Consider the following 23,990-nt stretch of genomic DNA (forward strand, 5'->3'; position numbering starts at 1 on the left):
ATGTGTGCAGTGTGCATAGAGAACCACTGGGTCCCAGTACGACAGTGAAACCTGCAACCAAAAATTGAAAATACAATGCAAAAACAATATATAGAAAAGAATATATAAAAAAGGAAACACACAATATATGTATTGCAACAGTTGTGTCGAAAAATATTGTTCAATAATGACAAAAAAGAGTTTTAAGTCGCAAATAAATACAGGCAATATACACTTATAGAATACACAGGGATATAAGATATATTGAGTCAATTTGCCAGCTTGTCTCAGAAAAGGAAAAAGGCATTTGTAATCAATGTAGAAGGCAAGGTATTAGTCCATGTCAAAAAAAACATTATATGGATGAAATACCGGGTGGAGCCATGGCAGCAAAGGGAAAGAAAGACAGGGAATACAGGAGAATGAGAAACTAAGAAGGGAATAGAAGGGGGGGGGGGGGGGGAAGGGATGGAAGAGGATAGGGTAGAGAGGAAAAACCACAAACGACGTTGTCTGGGGAAGGGGCATGGAAAAGAAAAACTTAAAGGAAGGGCTTAAAACTAATATATTCATTGAGTCCTGGGAAGATGGTAGCATTTAATATATGAATCCATTTGGTTTCAAGTCGTAATAGTGAATTATCAGTACTACCGCCTCTTACATGTGAGGGGATATGTTCAAGTGCGGAAAACAAAATAACATGGGGATCGGAGTTATGTTGGGCAGCGATATGCCTATTAATGGCCGTAGTGGTGGTGTTCTTGTATAGTGGTTTGATATGGTCCCGGATACGGGTCTGAAAGGGGCGCTTGGTTTTGCCAACATAGAATGCGCCGCATTGGCATTGGGCCAGGTATACAACCCCAACAGTGGCGCAGGTGACATAGTGTCTGATGGTGTGTGTGTTTCCATCGGGTAGATTAACAACCTGAGAGTTGGCAACGAATGTACATATGTCACATTTGCCACATTGATAGGTACCGGTGGCAGTGGGCCTATGTGCAGTGTCAGTAGAATGATGACTATGAATCAGACGATCACGGAGAGAGGGAGAGCGTCGATAGGTAATATCAGGATAAGTGTTAATATATTTGGCAATGGTAGGATCAGATGTGAGTAAGGGCCAAAATTGTTTGAGGACGTCTTTGATTTGGGTATGCTGATTGGAGAATTGGGTGATGAGTCGTGTGGGTTGTTTAGAATCCAATGGTTTGTCGGAGAAAACCAGGTCTTTACGGTTGAGTTTTTTTGCCTTATGGAATGCTTTCTTTAAGAGAGAGTGGCTGTAGCCTCTATCTAAGAGTCTATTATAGAGGTCGTGTGCCGCCCTGAAGAAATCTTCATCGCGGGTACAGTTACGTTTAATCCTGACATATTGACTATATGGTATACTTCGAAGGAGGGGCTCAGGATGGGCACTCTGGGCATGTAGGATTGTATTGCCCGAAGAGGGTTTGCGATATAGAGTAGTATAGACTTGGCCATTGGGTTGTACACCAATCTGGAGGTCCAAGAAATGGATCTGAGACTGGCTGCACTCCATGGTAAATCTTAGATTGTATGTGTTGTCAGTAAGGCTTTGTACAAATGAGGAAAGTTCTTCCTTAGTACCGGAAGAACTTTCAAAAGGGAAAGAACCAAAGTGGAGGATGGTGGTGAAAATCTAATTTATCACCTTTAGACATTACCTCCTGCACCCATTTGTCAGCTATGCCAGGTTCTCAAAATTTAGTTAAAACTATCAGGAGTTTCCCAAGAGGAAATAGGGCAGGCCCCTATATATGCAGATGAAAGAGCTTTTTCATCTGCATATATAGGGGCCTGCCCTTTTTCTTCTCGGTTGAGGAGGATTGGGGTTGGAGTATTCCCACGACCACAAAGGCCTCACATTGTCCCGTCGAGCCGGTACCCTCCAATTACAGTTCCCGGGTGAGTGGGAAAAAAACTTTTTGATAGAACACTATGACTCATATTTATATATATATACATTCTCTTTTCCTTCTTATATAAAACCACAGCATTACCTGTTTAAACATTTAACAGTATAGAGTTGATCATTGCTTAACCTCACACGTTGACTAGCATTGCCATACACACCCCTAGTGGACTGATAATGCAGCTATATTTGTCTGTTGAATACTTTATAAAACATCTAGATCTGTTTAGTAAACATTGTTAACAATTTCTCATTAAACACATACCTTTGTATAAATTTATGCATCAATGTCTATATATTTTTTATTCTAGCCTTCACTGATGTAACTTTATAAATCTATGCAATATTAATTGATGCTTCACTTGTAGAATCTACACGTGATCACATTGTGCCATTCTCAAAGGCCCTGACGAAGTGGCCTCGTCCGCAAAACGTGTAGGCCATAACTCTGTTATAATCGGGGATTTGCACACCCTGAATCCATTTCAACTGTATTAACTGTAATGTATTAACTGTTTTTATACTGAATAAAATAAAATAATGTATTTTTTCATTAATTGTTTTTCATCTATTTATTTTTTTTAGAGGCACAATTAAAGTCCCATTCAGTTCTATATACCTTTTTAGGAAAATATTTGCATATATTTACGGGATGGTGCCTCTATAGAAGGGATGATATTTTCTCACTCGCCCCACCTCGATATATAGGCCTAAGAGTAGAGAAGAAACAGAGCATCTATAGACATCTACAGAGCAAAGGCTACCACGCAAACTCTTGAATTTTATACTCCCTAGCAGACTGAAAAATTATTGTTACTTAATATGATTTCCATTTTATTTTCTGTGTCCAACTGAGCTTTACAATGATTTTTTTTCCTTTAAACTTATTTTGAACTGTATTTTCAGAGGCCAGTTTACAGAACATGCAGCTGTTTTCTTCTAGTACTGGTAGGAAAATCCACAACATTAGTTTCTTATTAATCATGCTTCAGTTAATTAACTGGCAATTAATTTTCTGAGAAGGCAGAAAAGTATAAAAATGCAATGCTATACTAACTTTTCCTTTTATTGTACTTACGTTCTGTTTTCAATCATGCAGTATGATCGAGGGGCCTTTCTTTTTGGTTACTAACCTTGGTGTCCTCTTGTCAACTTATCTAAGGCTCTATTTACTCCTTATGTTCATATGAACCCCAAACCTTTATCGTGCTTCTGCTTCCATAATTGATATGCTGTGACTGCTGTGCTACATTAACAAAATCCGATACCTAGAAGATCCCAAGCCAATCACAAGACCTTATGTCATTTTTCATCCTTGTATTCCAAAAATGTGAATTTCTTCAGATTGACATCTTTATACATTTTAAATTTCCAACATATTCAACAGGATATAAAAAAAAGTTGGTGTCTACTTCTATCCAAGGTATTAGTCTAGAATGAAGACATAAGTGAAACAAAATAGAACACAGAATACAGGCAGGTTAATTGGCAAGTGTGCAATTTTGCTGTGATTTGGTTTAAATTGGTGTTAATCTTTTGGCTGTCTTTATTGGAATGTATTAATTTGGAAATGCTTTGCTTGTTTTCTTTGATCAAAATTCACACAATGTTCACAAATGCATGTAGCTCTGAATTCTAACCTCCTTGAAAGCAACAAGCAACACACTGGTTTGTTCCATGTTGGTAAAATGTGTTTTTATTTTTTAATATTTGGAGATAATATCATATCTGTGATAGCCAAGTACAATGCCTTTTGATTTGACTAATTGGAAACAAGTGGGACTAATCATAGTGAATGCTTTTAGAATAGGTCTAAAAGGTGCCCATGAGTGGTCTAACAAACAAGCATGCTTCCAGTTTTCAGCACTAAATGTGAGAGAATATTTCTGACCTAGTAGAAGCTCATCTGATATTCAGAATTCATCACTATTGAGCAGAGCTGAGAGTGAAGGGTTCGAAGTGCTCATTATTGAGGCGGAGATGAAAAAATTAAGCAGTAATTTGTGTTTCGCATGGTTGGATTATTGATGTGAATTTTCACCCTTTTTTGAGTTAACTTATCATAGAGAGTACTTTATGAATAAGCTCTGGTTGGAGTAAAAAATTAGATATTTCATAGTTTATCGCCCCCCCTTAAAATGAATTTACTCTTTACTTTATTACCTTGGTAATAGTTACCCCAAACATTATATTTTCTAGTGACCTTTGGGTTCTGTTGACTTTATTCATTTTTCTGTAAAATCTATCACTTTCTTTTGTCTGATTTTGTGCCTTTCTCCCATCTTATTTTCCTATGCAGCCTGCTATAGGTACAGCTTTGTGCATCCTGGGAAAGAAGTACGCCTCTCAAGCCCTGATTACACCTCTACCTCCTGCATATGGCATCTACAAGGCCCTCCAACCTACTTGCTGCAACTGCGGCTCAAATGGATGAAACCTGATTGTAGAGATCTACTGGTCATGTACGATACACCTGCCCCAATTGATGAGAAGGTCATCACCCTGTAAGTTATATATATTCATATACCAGCTGGCATGCTTGACTTAGATTTAATTGAATAATAGACACTTATGAAAATGCATATTTGCCCACATATATTGTAAGTTCATTGGATCTTGTCATCACCACAGATTCAGAGCTACAAAAATTTGGGGAGGCTGATGTAAAATTCAAAGGGAGTTCATTAATTACACATCATATGTGATGAATTATTCCCTCTGGATTTCAGTTTATTTTTTATAAAGTTCATCAAAAAGTATTGATCCCTAGACCTATTATATTTGTAAAGGTGAATGGTTCTTTTTAGAGACTACAGAGACTGGTTTGATACAATGGTTTTCCATTTTGTTACATAATAGCGGACTGAGTATTTTTTGTTTTTTTTACCTCAAGGGCAATTTTGTATAGACCTGAATACAGCAAGGGTACAACCTTTAATAAGACAGTTTTGTCATTTTTAATATTGATGTAAAATTGGTGGTTGGTTTATTATGCAATTTATGTACATATTGGGGCAGGGGCAGACTGAAAACTTATGGGGCCCTGAGCAATAGGAGATTATGAGGCCCCCTGTGTCCCTGCCCACACCCACACAAAGCCCCACCTACATATTACACTGTAAATATTGCATGTATTCATCACAGAGTTTCTCTACACTATGTTTAAATAAATGTTTAATGTCACCACCTATACAGCATAACACCACCACCCGTAATTACCTATATTAACACCACCTGTAATTTTAATTATTATCAAAAAGCATCATAAATAATTTCAATAAAGCGTTTTTTTTTACTTTTTTCTTTACTGTCCCTTTAAGCAAAAGCCTAAATATTGATATAATAAAAGCCAAAACACACATTAAACAGTACATTTATAATAAAACAATTTAGTTACAAAAAACAGTTTTTCAGTTGTTTTTCAGTTGGTTTCACAGCTTCCCCCTTTCACATCACAGCTCCCAAAAACATGGTCCTCCTTATAATCACAGCCCTCCATATCACAGCTCTCCCTTTCACATTACAGCCCCCCATATCACAGGTCCCCTCTCTCACATCACAGCTCCCTCCAAATAAAGCCCCCCTTAAAATCACAGCCCCCCCACATCAAAGCTCCCCCCCTTTACATCACAGATCCTGCCAAACACAATCCTCCTTACAATCACAGGTCCTCATATCACCTATCTCACATCACAGCTCCCTCCAAATGAAGTCCCTCCCTTACAATCAAATTACCTACATATTACAGCTCTCCCCTCTCACATCACAGCTCCCCCGAACACAGTCCCCCTTACAATCACAGCCCTCCATATCACAGCTCCCCCCTCTCACATCACAGCTCCCCGCAAACACAGTCCCCTCTTACAATCACAGCCCCCCCATATGACAGGTTCCCCTCTCACATCACAGCTCCCCCCAATAAAATCCCCCCTTTCAATCACAGCTCCCCATCTTACATCACAGCTCCCCCAAATACAGCCTTCCCTTACAATTAAAGCTCCCCATATCACAGGTCCCATTTCTCACATCACAGCTCCATCCGAACAAAGTCCCCCCTTACAATCACAGCCCCTCATATCACAGCTTCCCCTTCTGTCTTCTGTATACACTTGCCTGCCCACTGTTGCTGTTAAATTCACAGCAGGGAAAAGGGTGGGAGGCCCAAAAGGTCTACACTGGGGACGGGAGCTGGCCAACTCTTCTTGTTAACAAGCAAGTGATTGCTAGATAGGACTGCTTTGTGTTCTAGCAACCCATCACCCGCTTGTTAATTTGAAAGGTTGGGCAGCTCCCACTCCCCATGTAGACCTGCTGTGCCTCCTACCCTGCTATAAGTTTATCAGCAGCAGTGGCGGTGGTAGGCAGGTGAGTACATACAAAAGAGGAATCCGCCCTGCCATGTCTCCCAGAGCCTCTCATGGGGTCCCCTACAGACCTGGGCCCTCGGACAGCACCAGAATGGTCAATGCACCCCTGTATTGAGTGTTTACAGTGGCTTAATATATAGTGGAAGTTTTATCTTATAAAGCAGAACGATCAGGTGTCAAAAAACTATTGACTTACTGTGTGTTTGATTTGGGTCAGTGATCTGTTGAGTCAGGAATGACTGCCCTGTGCAATGGCAGCTTAATATTAAGACTTGCTTTAAAGTTTATGGTGTACAGTCTGCAGAATTGGTGTTGGAATGGTTGATTTTGGAAAGCTTTATTCTTACAAGCTGGTAACAGACACAGTCCAGTGGATTGTACCTTTACTCACAGAAATTTCATGGACTTCTCCAAAATGCTCATTTTCAGAAATGCAAGTCTGTGGATATTGTAGCATGGCTGGCTAGTTACTACTAGCATGACAGAATTGTGCTACTCTTGAGAGAGAAGGCCCAAAATTTGGGGTCAGAAGATTAACTTCTGTTTTCCAAAGACCAACTTGGCCTGATATGATCTTCTCATGACTGCTCTGCTCTACTATTCTCTCAAAGTTTTCACTCTTGAATCCTCCAGATGCCCACCAGTCACTGTCTGCATTGTATTCCTTGCGGAGACCAATGGAGCATTCCTCCTCTCATTCTTTCTTTAATAATTGAGTGGTGAGATCCTAAAGAGGATTGGAAGACAAAAGTTGGATACACTACAGAACCAGAACGAATGATTAAGTCCCATAGGTTGGGCAAATTATGTCAGAGGAGCATAGCCAGGAGAGTTCAGGCTGAAGCAGTATCTTTACTTCTCTATATAGTGGCTGGGTCCCGGTGTGTGGCAATTTCACCTTCTGTCTTCCAATCCTCTCTGGGATCTCAGCACTCAATTATTAAAGAAAGAATGAGAGGTTGGATGCTCCACTGGTCTCTACGAGGAATACAGGCAGAATACAATGCAGTGACTGGTGTAAGTCTGTCTTCTGATTTATTTCAGTTAAACTGGATAAGCTTGTTTGAACGTTGGCAGCCGGTCCAGTGCTTTAGACTGCAGGAGAAAGTTTTTTACTGCTTTGAACTGTACTCCAAAAAGGTTTTTGTATATGGATCTAGAGAGGATTGCAAAGAAAAATCCCAAATTTTGAGCTGTCACTGGAAAAGGATAATGAGGAAATTTTACAATGGGGACACTTGTTGGGGTGATAGCTGTAACCACTTGCTGTCCCACCCAATTTTTTAATTTTTCACACACATGTTAAAATAAGCATTTATTTTCCTAGAAAATTACTTGGAACCCCCAAAGATAATATGTATTCTGAAAGCAGAGGTTTGTTTTATGTTGCACAATATTTTTAAAATGCTAATTTTCAGGAAAAAAAATACCCTTAAATGCATTTTAGTGCACACAAACACAATACAATACCTAATTTTTAGATAAAAACTAAAAGATGATGTTATGCAGAGTAAATAGATACCAAAATGTCAAGATTTCGAATTTTGTGCGCCCGTGAAATGGTGACAAACCAACGTACCTAAAAATCAACACTTTAAAAACCTTTACAGATTACTGGTTTAAAGTTAAACATGAGCTATGATGCTATATTGATTGCTTTCAGTCTGACATTCGTGGTGATACCTAACGTTTGGTGCAATCACTGTTTACATACAGTATGCTGGTGGGACCTATGTGCATGTTCAATAAATTTTTCATTCAACATTATTGCTATCACAAGAGATGAACAACAGTAGTGGTGGAAAACACCGGACAAGTGGATATGGACATTGGCTTAGCGTCTCCCTCCCCTCCTCCAGATTTTCCCTCACAGCTGTTAAACTTACAGCAGGGAGAAGGGCAGGAGGCACGGCAGGTCTACATGGGGAGCGGGAGCTGCCCAACCTTTCAAATTAACAAGCGGGTGATGGGTTGCTAGAACACAAAGCAGTCTTAGCTAGCAATCACTTGCTTGTTAACTAGAAGAGTTGGCCAGCTCCCGCCCTCAGTGTAGCCCTTTTGGGCCTCCCACCCTTTTCCCTGCTGTGAATTTAACAGCAACAGTGGGCAGGCAAGTGTATACAGAAGACAAAAGAGGAAGCTGTGATATGAGGGGCTGTGATTGCAAGGGGGGACTTTATTTGGGGGGAGCTGTGATGTGAGAAATGGGACCTGTGATATGGGGGAGCTTTAATTGTAAGGGGAGGCTGTATTTAGAGGTCCACCTTAAGGTTAAGTATTCCCTCATGACAACCTCAACCTTGTCCCAGAGCATTGGTGAAAATGTCACACAGTAAAGGTACTCCATGTGTGTATGAAATGTGGCCCTGTAACAAAGTGTCTCACGTAGCCCAGAAGAACCCACGTGTGGTAGGACTCACATGTGACCCAGTACTTGGCGCCCAACAAGTTAATTGGAACAATGGAGAACGTGACTAACAACCACACAGCAGCTACCCCTGCTAGCACAACAACCCAACCAGCCTGCTGACATGCTCGCAACATTTTACCAACAGGAAGTAAGGAGATCCCTCCAACAGCAACACAGACAAAAATAAAAATGCTTTCCCTTTTACAGATTTTCCCTCACAGTAAAAAACAGTAGTTCTAATCCATCCCTAGTTAATCCAAATAGAAAAAAAAACATTTTTATAATGGAGCAGGGCTGTATTTTGAAATTAGGAACAATGATCAATATACTGCGTGGTAAAAATACTGATTTAAGAATTTGAGCTGGTAGGATGTATGAAGGCCATTTTTGATAGAAAGGATACCAACTGGTAGAAAGAAAAAAAATATTCTCAGATAATTAATTTTTACAAATACAACACTTTGGATTCCTTAGTGAGCGTGTGTAAGGGCAGAGCTTTATACACCAAATTCAATTGCGAACCATGGCTTAGAAATTGTCAATTTTGGAGTGCTATCTGTTAAAGGTTACATGCAGCCCTGCTGTAAGGGGGTAGAAAGATAAAAAAACCTGATACAAGAGCTTCTGATCTTACTGACGCTGTCCTTTGTGAAGGGAATTTCCTCAAAGAGGAAACTAATCAAAAATCTAGAGTGTGGTGTTCCCCTTCTAAGACAGGTTTTTATTCACTGAAAGAGCAGCAATATGTGAATCTGAATGAATTCCTGAAAGAAAAAAAATGGTAGTGGAAAATATGTCAGTGTGTAGAAAATGTTCTCAAAATGATTTAAGATTGTGCACCTCAGCACCTGATACGTGTCATTGTGGTCTGGAAAATGTCAGTCAGAAAGTGCAGGTGCTGTTCATAAGAATTTGAAATGTAAAGCAGACCACAGTAATAAAATTGTGCAGGTGTCCACACAAGATACTAGCTTCTTAGACTAGACGTAAAATTAGCATTCTAAATATTCTGAAGCTCAAACATGAATACGGTTGGAAGTGTTTGATTAACCTTGCAATTTTAATAAATCAAGATTAAAAAAGTAAAAAATCCACGTTAAGAAGTTATGCTGATAGACAGAAACGTCACCACAATTCATGGGGATCCATAGCAACATTTTGACCCCAGCAACATCTCTGTGTAGCACCTGGCAGTGTCAATTTAGAGAAAATAGGGTCTTAAGAGTTTGGAGTGTATGTCCAAAACTTTTTTTTAGGTTTGTGGGGAAAGATTAGAACACGTATTTGTCTTTTACTGCTATCCAAGACTCCCTTAGAGAAATTTCCCCTCAGTTCATGTCCTTCTGACATTGTTTTACCAGACAGGAAGTGAGGGGGTCTCACCAACAACAACACATATCGAAATTAAATAGCTTTTCTTTGGAGAATACTACTAGTGTTCACCCCTTGTTCATCCCCATTGCAGATTTTCCCTCATGTCCTGTCTGGTGAAACTGTTGTCCGCAGGACAGGAAGTGAGGAAAAATCTCTTCAATGGAGCTCTGGATAGACATAAAAATTAGAGTTCTAATTCTGTCCTAGTCATTTTAAAACTTAAAAAAAAAAAAAAAAAAAACGGTTTGGATTGACCTATGCTTGAACATAAAGTATCCCCAAATCAAAGACAGGTTGCATGAGAGCTGTTAGCATAGTCAGGACACTATTATGTACTAGGACAGTGGTTGGACATTGCCAAAGAAGAGCAGCAGTACTTTAAAATTATTAATTAGCTCACCAACTTTTTTCAGCATCAGCTGATTTTTAGAGTATAAGTTCTTATGGCTTCAGTGTACATTTTAAGCCCTCCCATCCTAGCCAACAAGTGCTGAACATTGCGGTTTACTAGTTACCAGCTGGTTAAAAAAATATATATATTTTTTGTGTTCTATTATTGCATATTTTTTAGTGATGCAAATTACTCTGTAACTTTAATTCAAATATATTTAAACTGTGACATTTAGTTTAGGGAAAACAGGCCATACACTGCAACATTTCAGTCAGTTTTTTATAAACTGATTACAATTTGCTATGCGGTAAAAAAATCTAAGTAGCTGGATAGAGAATTGACAGCTGTTTGGGTATTTAGTAGAGTTGGGCGAACGATTCAGGCTGAGCAAAAGTTTAGCCCGAACATCGCATGTTCGTCCGCCAAGCGCCCCACAATGCACTGCGTGCTGCACAGTGCATTCTAGGGCCCTAATTGGATGAAGCCTTGCAGGTGCCAATTAGTGGACAGAGCACTGTCAGATGATGACTTTGTCCAATCACGGCTCAGTGCTCATAGTCCCACCCCACACTATAAAATGTTCATTCCCACAGGAAACTTTTGCAGTGTGTTGTTGGAGTGGAGATAGAGTAGGGCTTAGTTTGCTACTAGCTAGTTAGTGTGTTCACTTATTTTGACTCTGAGTATATAGTGTGAGTATAGTGTGTCATTATAGTGTAGTGTGAGTATAAAGTAGTGTGTCAGTATAGAGTAGTGTCAGTGTATTGTTAGTGTAGTGCAGTGTTTAACACAGCATTACATTACATTTAGTGCTGTATACAGTGCTGTATACTTTTTTTTTTGGGTTGCTGCATGTTTTTTTTTTGTCCCTTGCCTGCCCCCCTTTTTTTAAATTGTCAGCTGCAGTTTTTCTGACTGCTGGTGTTCCTCCTTTTTTGTTCTTTTAATTTTTTTTATAGTTTTTACATTTCTGTCAGCGTCAGTCCTCAATTTAAAGTGCACCTAGCACCACTTTTCATTCTATAGGGGGCATCCAATTACACATTTTCAAGTTTGTATTAAATTTGGGCAATAATCCCCCCCCATCATGTCTGGGAGGACAACAAGGAGAGGTAGACGTTCCCATGCCACTATGAGGGGGCCAGCAGCGTCTGTGTCCACAGCCAAAGATGGACGTGGTCCGTCCTCAGGCAGGGCACATTTGTCTCTGTTTAGTGATGTTGCCTGTGCTATCCAGCCACAACATGGAGAGGAGTTGGTGGACTGGCTTACTAAATCCCCCTCATCCTCCTCATCCTTTATGACCCAAGCTGACACTAGTGCACAGCTGCCAGAGCGGCTTATTCTGCCTCCTTGTCCACAGCTACTCCTGCCATAGCCCCAGCATCATGCATGGAGGATTCAGCTGAATTATTTGAACACAGCATCAGCCACTTGCTTCTTGAGGATTCACCGACAATACTTGATTCTGATGTTGGTTCTTAGGTAGAGGAAGGGAGTAACTTGAGCCTACAGAGAGGGGAGAACACTGATAAACAAAAATTGGCAGTCATGTTCCCCTCCCCCCAACCGCAGCGTATTGCCAAGTTGGCTCCACTGATGATGAGGATGGAGGGGATGATGATGATGCGGTCACTGACGCGACATGGGTGCCATGTAGAGCAGAGGAGGAAAGTGAGGGGGAGGCACAACCCCAATGAGGATATCCTCCAGAGGCAGCCATCATGGAAGAGTAGAGAGCAGCCACCCTATTCCATCACATTGTGGAGCTGTTATCTCCTGGCCCACTTCCCACAGCTCAGCTGTCTGGGCCTTTTTTAGCACACATGCAGCCGATTGCACTGTTGCAATTTGCAATCTCTGACACAAGCAGATCAAGCATGGCAAAAACACCAGCTATTTGGGAATTACTTGCTTGCAAAGGCATTTAACTTCCCACCACTCAGCCTGTAGGCAACAGCACCTGAAAGCCACACACAAAGGACACAATAATTCTTCTCCTCACCTGGCATGTCTACCCCTTCTATATCTCATGAGTCATCACCTCTCAGCAGCCTCCAGTGACGGGGATGATGATATACCAAAGGGAACTCACAGGTCCTTGAAACACATCTGCCTGCAGCACACCACCAGCTGTAGAATATAGCAGGCAAATTTCTCTGCCCCAGCCTCTGCATCAAAAAAAAAAAATACACTCCCTGCCACCCACATGCCCAGCGTCCAAATTCTAGCTTGTCCAAATAAAGAAAGCTTGCAGGGAAAATCAATTTAAATGTATTTTTTTCTTTATAAATGTCAGTTTTTCTGCAGCAGGTTCTATACATGGTACAGATGCACCACTTTACAGGCAGACTAAGGGGACCCCCCATGCACTATATTTAAAGGAATTTTTCATATTTATTGTTTCACTTTAAGCATAATTAAAATCACTGCTTCTTTAGCCACTTAAGGACCACCCCAGGTAGATTTACTATGGCATGGCAGCAAAATCACATACCTGTACGTGAGTCCTTCTTTGGGGTCTTAGGAGCATGCCGCCGGAGACCCGCTCCCGCTGTGATTGGACACAGCAGGAGCCATTCAGTGGGTTCCCGGTGGACACTATGTTCACCGGGAACCCGGGGATCATTCATAGAGAGGCAGAACGGCGTTCTGCCTGTGTAAACAAGGCAGATCGCCGTTCTGCTAGTAAGAAAGACAGAGATCTTGTGTTTCTGCTAAGCAGGAACACGGATCTCTGTTTTTCTCCAGTTAAACCATCCCCCCACAGCTAGAAAACACTACTGGGGAACACAGTTAACCCTTTGATCACCCCTGATGTTAACCCCTTCCCTGCTAGTGTCATTTATACAGCGACAATGCATTTTTTTAGCCTAAATTGGATTTAGATTTTTTCTATTTTTTTTAGTGGGTGTGCTTTATAGCAGAAAGTAAAAATTTTTTTTTTTTTTAAATTGTCGCTTTTTTTGTTTATAGCACAAAAAATAAAAACCTCAGAGGTGATCAAATACCACCAAAAGAAAGCTCTATTTGTGGGAAAAAAAAAAAAATTATTTGGTTCACACATTTGTCACACGACTGCGCAATTGTCAGTTAAAGCAATGTAGTGCAGTTTCGCAAAGAATGGAATGGTCAAGAAGGGGGTAAAACCTTTTGAGTTGGAGTGGTTAAAAAACTATTTATTTTTAATTTTTTTTTGCATTGATACATGTCCCCTAAGGCAGTACCCAGGCCCCCATACCCTTTTAATGGCCAATAACTTGCATATACGCAGCTTGCAAGTAATAAATGTACTTGTTTTATCTAAAAGAAATAGAAAACACAGAAGTTCTCTAGAACAGAACAATAAAAAGCGCACTTTGGACAAGGAAGTAGAATATGTACAAGATCAAATGCCACCTAGTACGAGTGGACATACACAAGGTGCCCTTATTGGCGACCAAGAATCCTCACTATCTGACACATCCAGCAACACAAGTCACACTTCACACCCTTTAGGCGGTTCAAAAGCACAACCACGCAACAACTGGGCAACGGCAACCCCCACCTGAGGAGGTTACCCTCCCCTGCAGAGGGGGATAAGGCCATACCTATATCACAATTGAACACAGAATCACGCAATTTTGAAGCCACTGAGCACTTAAATGTTATCAACCTTTCTTCAAATAACAAACATTGAAAAAGATGTCCTTGCCAGAGATCTTAGCTTTTGTCCACAACAGGACACAGATATTTTTTGAAGTTACCAAAGACCTGCAATTATTTGCACATAATTTGTTACTTAACCACTTCCGGACCGCCGCATGCTGATATACGTCCTAACTTTGAAGAGGAATATCGTTGTTATGTAAGCGACGTCAAAACGCCACTTCCACCCATAGCTCTTAAAGGGCCATTTTTTTAAATGACAATTGCATTTTAGTGTAAATATGAGATCTGAGCTATTTTTGACCCCAGATCTCATATTTAAGAGGTCCTGTCATGCTTTTTTTCTATTAAAAGGGATGTTTACATTCCTTGTAATAGGAATAAAAGTGACACTTTTTTTTTTTTTTTAAGAACAGTGTAAAAATAAAAAGGGAAAATAAATAAGAAAAAAAAAGCTTAAACATGCCCCGTCCCTCCAAGCTCGCATGCAGAAGCAAACGCATAGGTGAGCAGCACCCACATGTGGGGTATTGCCGCGATCAGTAGAGCAAGAGCAATAATTCCAGCCCTAATTCTAGCCTTAGACCTCCCCTGTAACTCAAAACATGCAACCTGTAGAATTTTTTAAACATTGCCTATGAAGATTTTTAAGGGTAAAAGTTTGTCGCCATTCCATGAGCGGGCGCAATTTTGAAGTGTGACATGTTGGGTATCAATTTACTTGGTGTAACATTATCTTTCACAATATAAAAAAAAAATTGGGCTAACTTTACTGTTGTCTTATTTTTCAATTAAAAAAAGTCTATTTTTTCTAAAAAAAAGTGCGCTTGTAAGACCGCTACGCAAATACGCTGTGACAGAAAGTATTGCAACGGCCACCATTTTATTCTCTAAGGTGTTAGAAAAAAATGTATAGTGTCTGGGGGTTCTAAGTAATTTTCTAGCAAAAAAAAAACTGTTTTTAACTTGTAAACAACAAATCTCAAAAAGAGGCTCAGTCCTTAAGTGGTTAAATGTTCATATGCGAAACCTAGTAAGGATCTGGATACAAAAGAATGGCCAAGGTACTCTATGAGAGAATTCAAAGCCCTGAGGCATCTTACAGCTCTCTGGAAAGAGAACATCACAGTTGACCAAATAGATCAAATCGATCTAGAGGGTATTCTCTCATCATTAGAGACCCCCTCTAGAACTCCGTTATCTTCCTTTAAACCTCCATCTGCTAAATTCCCCCCCTTGAATACCAATCAAAGCGTTGCTATATTTTAACAACAGACACTTATGCTCTGTACACATGACCGGACTTTCCAGCAGACTAGGTCCGACGGTCTTCCCAACTGACTTTCAGCAGACTTCCGACGGACTTTCCAAATGAACGGACTTGCGCACACACGACCGGACTTTCCGGCAGAATAGGTCCGATGGTCTTCCCGACGGACTTTTGACGGAGATACGGCGGACAAACGAACGGACTTACCCACACACAGACTAAAGTCTGTTCATTTTGAACTTGATGAGGTACGATGGGACTAGAAAAGGAAGTCAATCTCGCCGCTTTTATCGTCGAGATTAACACCTTGCAAGCCCCATCGCAGAGCATACCAGGCCCTCAGGTCTGGTATGGATTTTAAGGGGAACCCTCTACGCCAAAAAAACGGCATAGGGTCCCCCCAAAATCCATAGCAGACCCTTATCCGAGCACGCAGCCCGGCCGATCAGGAAAGGGGGTGGAGACGAGCGAGCGCCCCCTCCTGAACCGTACCCGGCCGCATGCCCTCAACATGGGGGGTGGGTACCTCCAGGTGATATCACCCGGTGACCCCGCCCCTTATGACGGCACAGTCCCAGCATGCCCCAGGACTATGACATCATAAGGGGCGGGGTCACCGGGTGACATCACCGGATCACCGGGTGACATCGGGTGAGAACAGGGAGGAAGACAACAGTGACATCACCCGGTGACCACCACCCATGCCTATATAAGTCGCTGCGCACCGTGAACACAGCATTACAGCGGGAGAGAGTATCGTGTCAACATCGGAAGAAGAGAACAGGGAGGAAGACAACAGAGAAGACCGGGCCACCACTAGCAAGAGAGCAGCAAAAGAGCAGAAGATAGCGGAGGAGCCTGGCAGAAGAACCGGAGAGTGGGAGAAGAACCGGAGAGCGGAGAAGAGGCTGGAGAGCGGGAGAAGAACCGGACACCGGGAGAAGAGCCCGGAGAGAGCGGAGAAGTTGGAAGAGACCCCCGAAGTCAGAGGAAGACCTCCGGAGCAGCCTGGTACGGTTCAGGGAAGGGGCGCTCGCTTGTCCCATCCCCTTTCCTGACCGGCCGGGCTGCGTGCTCGGATAAGGGTCTGGTATGGATATTGGGGGGACCACCACGCCGTTTTTTCCCCTTAAAATCCATACCAGACCTAAGGGACATTGTCGCCTCTTTCTCACGCTCGCTGCAATAGGAAATGTGTTTTTCCTATTGCAGCAAGTGTGAGATGTATAGTACCCCCAAATATTTTGTTTGTTTTTGTAGAGTACCCTGTCGCTGAGAACCAGTGCGATAGGATCACGCTGGAAACATTCTCGTGGGCAGGTGCTGGTCCATTGGACCAGTATACAGACGAACGGGCTTCCCGATAGGAACTGGGTTCGGCGGAGTTCTGGCGGGAAGATTTGAAACATGTTTCAAATCTAAAGTCCGTCGGATTTTCGACCGAAAAGGTCCGTGGGACATCCGATGAAGCCCACACACGGTTGGATTGTCCGACGGATTTGGTCCATCGGACCAGTCCAGTCGAAAAGTCTGCTCGTGTGTGCAGGACATTAGAGACATCAAAAAACTGTCATTCGATAAGATGGACAATGGCAATTTATCACGCAAAGAAAAACAATCCTTGCAAAACAATACAACAATTATGATCAAACCGTCTGACAAGGGGGGCAATGTTGTCCTGATGGACAACTCAAATTACATCAAAATGTGTGAAAAAATTCTAAATAATAGAGATTGGTACAAACCTATTTCAGGCAATGTAATTGAAAATTTCAACAAAGTCTTTTATGACTTTGTGGACAGTTTCCAAAGGGATAATGTCCAAAGATCTACATGGCTATATATGTAACAAACACCCTAAGATACCCACATTTTATAGCCCTCCCAAAATACACAAAAACCCCACCTGTCCCACAGGTCAACCTATAGTTTCGGGAAGGGGAGGACTGATGGAGAATCTCAGTAGGGTCGATGACGCCTATCTACAACCTCATTTTACATCTCTGTCGTCATACGTAAAGGACACAATCCATTTCTTAGAGATTATAAACGAACTTACAATTTCAGATGACTGCCTCTTGGTGACAGTGGCTGTAGAAGCTCTATATAGCTCCATACCCCACTCACAAGGACTGGCAGCCATACGGCGAGTACTCTCTCAAAGACATTCGGATGATAGGCCTCTTAATGAGTTCATCATACATGGACTGGAGTTTATCTTACAACAGAATTTGTTTCAATTTAACTGCTCCCACTACCTCCAGGTGAAGGGTGTAGCAATGAGGACTTGTCGTGCCCCATCCTACACCAATCTGTACCTGGGGGAGTGGGAGCAGGCTCTCCTCTCAGATGAGAGATTTGCACAATGTTCTGGTCATATTCCTACATAGCACAGATACATTGACGACATGTTTGTGGTATGGGAGGGGTCTAAGGAAAGCCTTCTGGACTTTATAGATAGGATTACTGATAATATCTTTAATCTTAAATTTATAATTATGTGCGATCCCAAACTGATCACATTTTTGGATTTGATGGTTGTAAAAAACCTACAGGGCAAATTGGAAAGCACCCTCTACCACAAGGAGACTGCACGCCTCCAGCTTCCACCGCACATCTTTGGAAAATGTGATACCTTACAGCCAGTATCTCAGGCTGAGACGTAATTGTTCTAATGATATCCTATTTCAAGAAGAAGTAAGAAAATTATAGTTAAGACTGCTAAATAGAGAATATAGAAAAACATGCTTATGTAAAGCATTTAATAAGGCACAACTAAAATCATACCCTGACCTCTTATTCAAAAACAAATCAAGTGCAGCGATGCAAAAAGAGAACCACGAACCATCTAGGATTTTTTTTTAGATATTCTAATCAACATACTCAAATTAGGAACATTTTATGTAAACACTGGTCAATACTTACAGCTGACCCCACCATTACACAATTTGTCAGCCCTACTCCCTCAATTACTTTTAAGAGAGCTAGCTCTCTCACGGACAAAGTTGTCCAGAGTGAATACGCAGATACGTCTAAACGCACGCACTGCTCAATTGAGGGCACATTTGCGTGAGGCCATTGTTCCTGCTGCTCTTTGATTAATAAAGATAAAAGATTTGTTCTACCAAATGGGGAAAACACTTCGTATATCTACTATCGTGCAAATGCGGTTAATTTTATGTGGGCAAAACTAAACAGGAACTATGGGGAAGAATTCAAAAACATATATACAGCATGCAAATCGGTAACTTTTATCTTCCTGTAGGGAGACATGTAGTAGATGAACACGGATATAGAGTTCCCAAAGTCCAAGTCACATGATGCAGTGTGCGGCGTATGGTCTGAGCACTGACAGACTGACCCCTCACCCCTTCAACCTCTGCAGCAATGCTGGCAGCACTCATACATCTATTTCCCAAAGACAACCTCTGGATATGACGCTGAGCACGTGCACTGAACTTCTTTGGTTGACCATGGCGAGGCCTGTTCTGAGTGGAACCTGTCCTGTTAAACCGCTGTATGGTCTTGGCCACCGTGCTGGAGCTCAGTTTCAGGGTCTTGGCAATCTTCTTATAGCCTAGACCATCTTTATGTAGAGCAACAATTCTTTTTTTCAAATCCTTAGATGGTTCTTTGCCATGAGGTGCCATGTTGAACTTCCAGTGACCAGTATGAGAGAGTGAGAGCGATAACACCAAATTTAACACACCTGCTCCCCATTCACACTTGAGACCTTGTAACACTAACGAGTAACATGACACCAGGGAGGAATAATGGCTAATTGGGCCCAATTTGGACATTTTCACTTAGGGGTGTACTGACTTTTGTTGCCAGCAGTTTAGACATTTATGGCTGTGTGTTGAGTTATTTTGATGGGACAGCAAATTTCCACTGTTATACAAGCTGTACACTCACTACTTTGTAGCAAAGTGTCATTTCTTCAGTGTTGTTCCATGAAAAGACAGAATAAAATATTTACAAAAATGTCAGGAGTGTACTCATTTTTGTGAGATATTGTATATGTTTTTTTTCAATGCAGCATGTGGGTGCTATAACGGTGAGGCACTGGTGATACCACTAATCTTGTGATGAACGTATAACCTGCCAGTTGTTTTGACATACTGGATAGACCAATACATCTTATTTGGGACCCACATATGATAAAATAAGGTAATCATGCCTATGGAATACAGCTCCCTTTATATAGATATATGCTATAAACCTCTATAAGTAAGAACATACAGTAGATACATGTACACACTTGTTGGAAATTCATATCCTGTATTAAATCTAGGAGATGTTCTCCTAGCAAAATCTATATAATTTGAACCAATATAACGTACATTTTAAAACTAGTCGAATAGCTGTAGGTATATTATTTTTATTTTTAGATACCATATACACTGTATGGGCACCTGTGACTCCCTCCACCCCTGCACGCCTAATGAAGTGTGACCTTTTGTAGATAGAATTGGACTCCTTGCCCACCCCTTGGATGGCTGACCACCGTGAGAATATTATGGTGTGATCAGTTGTATTTCTGGTCATTCTCAAATTAATATGATTATGATGATGATATTAATATTATGTATTGATTTGTTATAGATGGCTTTATCCCCCTGAAGAAGATTAAACACAAAACTATGAATGAAACGCAATGAGGTTATCTTTAACAGTAGCATTCACATGTTTGTGTATTGTTTAATGTCATTAATGTCTGTGTCATAGAAGGGGTGGCTGGAAAGAGGGGGCGGCACCCGTGCGCCCTTATGGACACACCGTCACTGCTGAGCTGTATATAACATGTTCCTGATCATTGCATTCCATACACTGAGCTGTATATGACATGTTCCTGACCACTGAACTCTTTACACCGGGCTGTATATGACATGTTGTTGACCACTGCACTCTGCACGTTGAGCTGTATATGACATGTTCCTGACCACTGAACTGTGTACATCGGGCTGTATATGACATGTTGCTGACCACTGTACTCTGCACGTTGAGTTGTATATGACATGCTCCTGACCAATGAACTCTGTATGCTATATTGGTACAGTTGTAGGTTGCTCACTAAATACAGGTGTAACATGCTCCTAAAGGTGAATTTATTCTTTAAACCCCAAACCAAAAGTGTAATAAATTGCAGCTTACCAATCATAAAATGTGGTGGCTGCATTAGCTTTCTTTTTTTTGGCTTTTTACCCCCTGGAAAAACACAGGGCTCGGGGTCTGAAGCCACCTTATGTAGTAGGAAAATGCTGGAATTGGAACCAGAATGCATTTTTAAAGCAACCTTTAGGAGGATGAAAAAGAAGCAAGGTTGCTTTGAAACACATTCCTGTTCCAGCTCCAACATTTTCCTACTACATAAGGTGGCTTCATATCCTGGGCTCTGTGTTCCATCCATGGTTTTAGCTCTCCATTGAAAGCGGTTCCCTGCTTCCATTCCATCTTGGCTCCCTTGCCAGTGGCCAAAGCAAAGCATCTTCTTTGTGTGTCTGATCTCTATCCCAGATGCTACCTGACTGTCATGCTGAGCTGTATTTTATCTTTGTGAGTGTTTTTTTATTTTTTCTATTAAAAATTACACTTTACAATACATGGCACACAATGGTTGTAGTGCCCCCCCCCCCCTCTTTTTGTGTCCTAAAAAAGAAATTTTGATTTATTTTAGCCATTATATCTAAGAATTGGTAAGCTGCAATATAATAAATGTTTGCTTTTGAGTGTAATACTGCTTTAATCTGGATTCACATTATGGCATATCCAAAGTTAAAAAAAAAAAAAAAAAAAAAAGAAGATACATGTTTATAAAATATTTAAAACATATTTATCCATAGGCACAGAACATTTGGTGTATGACAACTACAGATGTCAGTAAAAATGGATAATCACCATAACCCCAAAACTTTTGGCTATTTTCCAGTCAGAGAATATCATTAAACTGACAGAATCAGCTCATCTAATAATACACGCTTATTTCAAACATTGCATATTCTGTTCCACTTCTCCCTGAATAAAGAAGATGATGCCGTCTCTATTGGCTTGATCTGACATATTCTTCTTATTGTCTCAGTAAAGAGGCACCAGATGTTCTTTCATTGCCTAACTTTAGGCAACATTTAATGATCATTTATAAATCAAAGCCCACAAAGTTAAACTTCTAATTACATCATGTTCATGCCTTCAGGTTTATATATTAAAGATACACTAAATTCCAAGAAACAGTGACATTTATGACACAACAATAAAGTGCTGATTTAAACCTTAAAGCTGGCCATAGATGGGTAGCATTTTCTAATGAAAATTCATAGGGAAAGAATGTTCCAAATTTGTTAGTTTTTCTAGTCATTAGTGGAGTTAAATAGACATTCGTTTTCAACTGCAGTGACTAGAAAATTCAAAGGAGAAGGATGGGAAATTTTTCTTGGATGAATGAATTTCCAACAGTGTATGTGGTTTTCGTTCAGTCCATTTATTCCGAAATCAAATGTTAAAAGCAAATGAAATCTTTTGAACAACATTCAAATGTTCTGAGAATTATCATATGATTTCCTAAGGCCTTTACTAAGAATTGTCATTTGAAATTCTATCCATCTACGGCCAGCTTAAGATTTAGTTTGCAAAAGCACTGCGCATTATAACCAACAGGCGCTTCCACCACAGGTGGAAGAAAAGAAAATTATTAGATTCCCCCATCAGTGCAGTCAGTGTTGATGGGGTAATCGCTCCTGTAGTGCTATTGTGTTCTGCCGGTTGATAGCGTTCCCGGCTGGCAGAACACAATAATTACTGCTAGTAGCTAGATTGACTTGGGTACAACCAGTCTGACCATAGGTGGATCAAAACGTGGCCAGTCTCTGCTGAAGCTGTGTATGGACTATCTTTCATAGGTATATTGGTCCAGCTTGGACCAATTTAAGTATGTACTGTATGTGTTATACCTGAAAGAGCCCTATGGAAGCTGGAAATCATGGTAGTAGGCACCATTACTACAGTTTTCTAGGCAGCAAGGCAGGCAATCGACATGGGACTGCTAAATGGTCCCATGGTGATTGCCTGCCCTGCTGCCTAGTAAACACAGGAAGTCGCTTGTTCAACACAGGCACCATTCACAAAGCATTAGGCATTTTCTCAATGAATGCAAAGTGTTCTCTGATTGGACAAGATGGAGCTTGTAATGTCACCACCTCACCTCTCCACCTGAACGGTACAAGACCCAGAAGCTAGTGGCAGTCCACAGGGATCGTCCAGGCATGATACATCATAGATACATTGGTCCAAACTTGACCAATGCAAAATAGTCCAAACCTAAACATGAGCCTTAGCAAACTTTGTAGCAGATTTCCACCTTTTTCTGTTCTGAAGAAAAAAATTATTTTTTACTACTATGTCCTTTTCAGGCTGATTCCTGAATGGGAGGTCAGGTTCATTACAAGCACCTGATACAGTTTCAGTGTTCTGAGACAAGTTGCATGTCTGCATCCCTTAATCAGTGAGCCAGTAGGAAATGACATTTCTGGGGGTGTTCCATATACTAACGGCAATAGAACGCATGTCTGAATGACTGCGCAATTTTCTTCTGCTCGTTACTTTTTTATTGGCCTTCTTATATGCTTTTTCTCCTAAAAATAATGAAAACATGTGACAGAAGGCGTCTTCCTGTCTGTGTTGTAAGCAAAGATACAGTTGAAGTTTGCGATCTACAAGTCAAGAACCCGCAAAGAAGTTGCAGATGATGGAAGGAATTCAATCAATCTCTAACGACACTCAAAACCCTTCTGCCCATTTTGGTAGCTTTACCGACATGTGCAGCAGATTCAGGTATTCCTAATAGCACCACTTTTACAAAGTGGTTCTACTATTGCACAAGATTCATACATTTTGTAGATACCAAAACTGAAGGTAAATAAGACCAACTGTAGGCTAGTGTACAGAGATGGGCAGAGTGCCTATCTCGATACACTGTGTAGCAGTGCTGCCGTTACTCACTTTCCTTCGGACCTGTCATGAGTTGTCAAGGATGCTGTTCAGGGCCATCTTTAATATTGATTGGACCCTGGCAAACATTTTCTTTGCCCCCCCCATGCAATTTGGCTCTCCACCCCAACATCCTAAAAAACAAATAAACATGCACATAGACCTATCTCAAAAACTTCAGTAAAGTAAACATAAAGAACTGGTTCACACTCATTGAGTGGTTGCTAGAGGTTACTGCACATCCCTACTGCTCACTGATTGGTTGCTAAAGGTTACTGCACATCCTTACAGCTCACTGATAGGTTGTTAGAGGTTACTGCACATCATTACCACTCACTGATTGGGTGCTAGAGGTTACTACTTATCATTGCCACTCACTGGTTTCTAGAGGTTACAACACATCATTACCGCTCACTGATTAGTTGCTAGAAGTTACTGTGTATCCTTACTGCTTGCTGACGGTTACAGCCTTTTATCAATTTTTATCATCCTTTTTTTTACAACACATGCCTGTGGCTAACAATAATTACCATACTTACGCACCAAAAACATGTCAGCAGACACGAAATAGGTACCAGACTTACACACCATAGATATCACCGCAAACACCAAATCAGTACCATAGTGACACA

The 23,990-nt window shown here is 41.0% G+C and overlaps 1 protein-coding gene across 1 annotated transcript in view; it reads left to right on the top strand.

Moving 5' to 3' along the window:
• TMPRSS6 (transmembrane serine protease 6) overlaps nucleotides 1-23,990 on the top strand; it is a 386,147-nt gene that overhangs the window by 88,036 nt on the left and 274,121 nt on the right. Inside the window, exons 6-7 of the mRNA XM_073592484.1 lie at nucleotides 2,822-2,863; nucleotides 4,215-4,419. Coding sequence (XP_073448585.1) covers nucleotides 2,822-2,863; nucleotides 4,215-4,419 — 247 coding nt within the window. The remainder of the gene's footprint in view (nucleotides 1-2,821; nucleotides 2,864-4,214; nucleotides 4,420-23,990) is intronic.

This window comes from Aquarana catesbeiana, linkage group LG07 (assembly GCF_042186555.1).
Source record: "Aquarana catesbeiana isolate 2022-GZ linkage group LG07, ASM4218655v1, whole genome shotgun sequence".
NCBI lineage: Eukaryota > Metazoa > Chordata > Amphibia > Anura > Ranidae > Aquarana > Aquarana catesbeiana.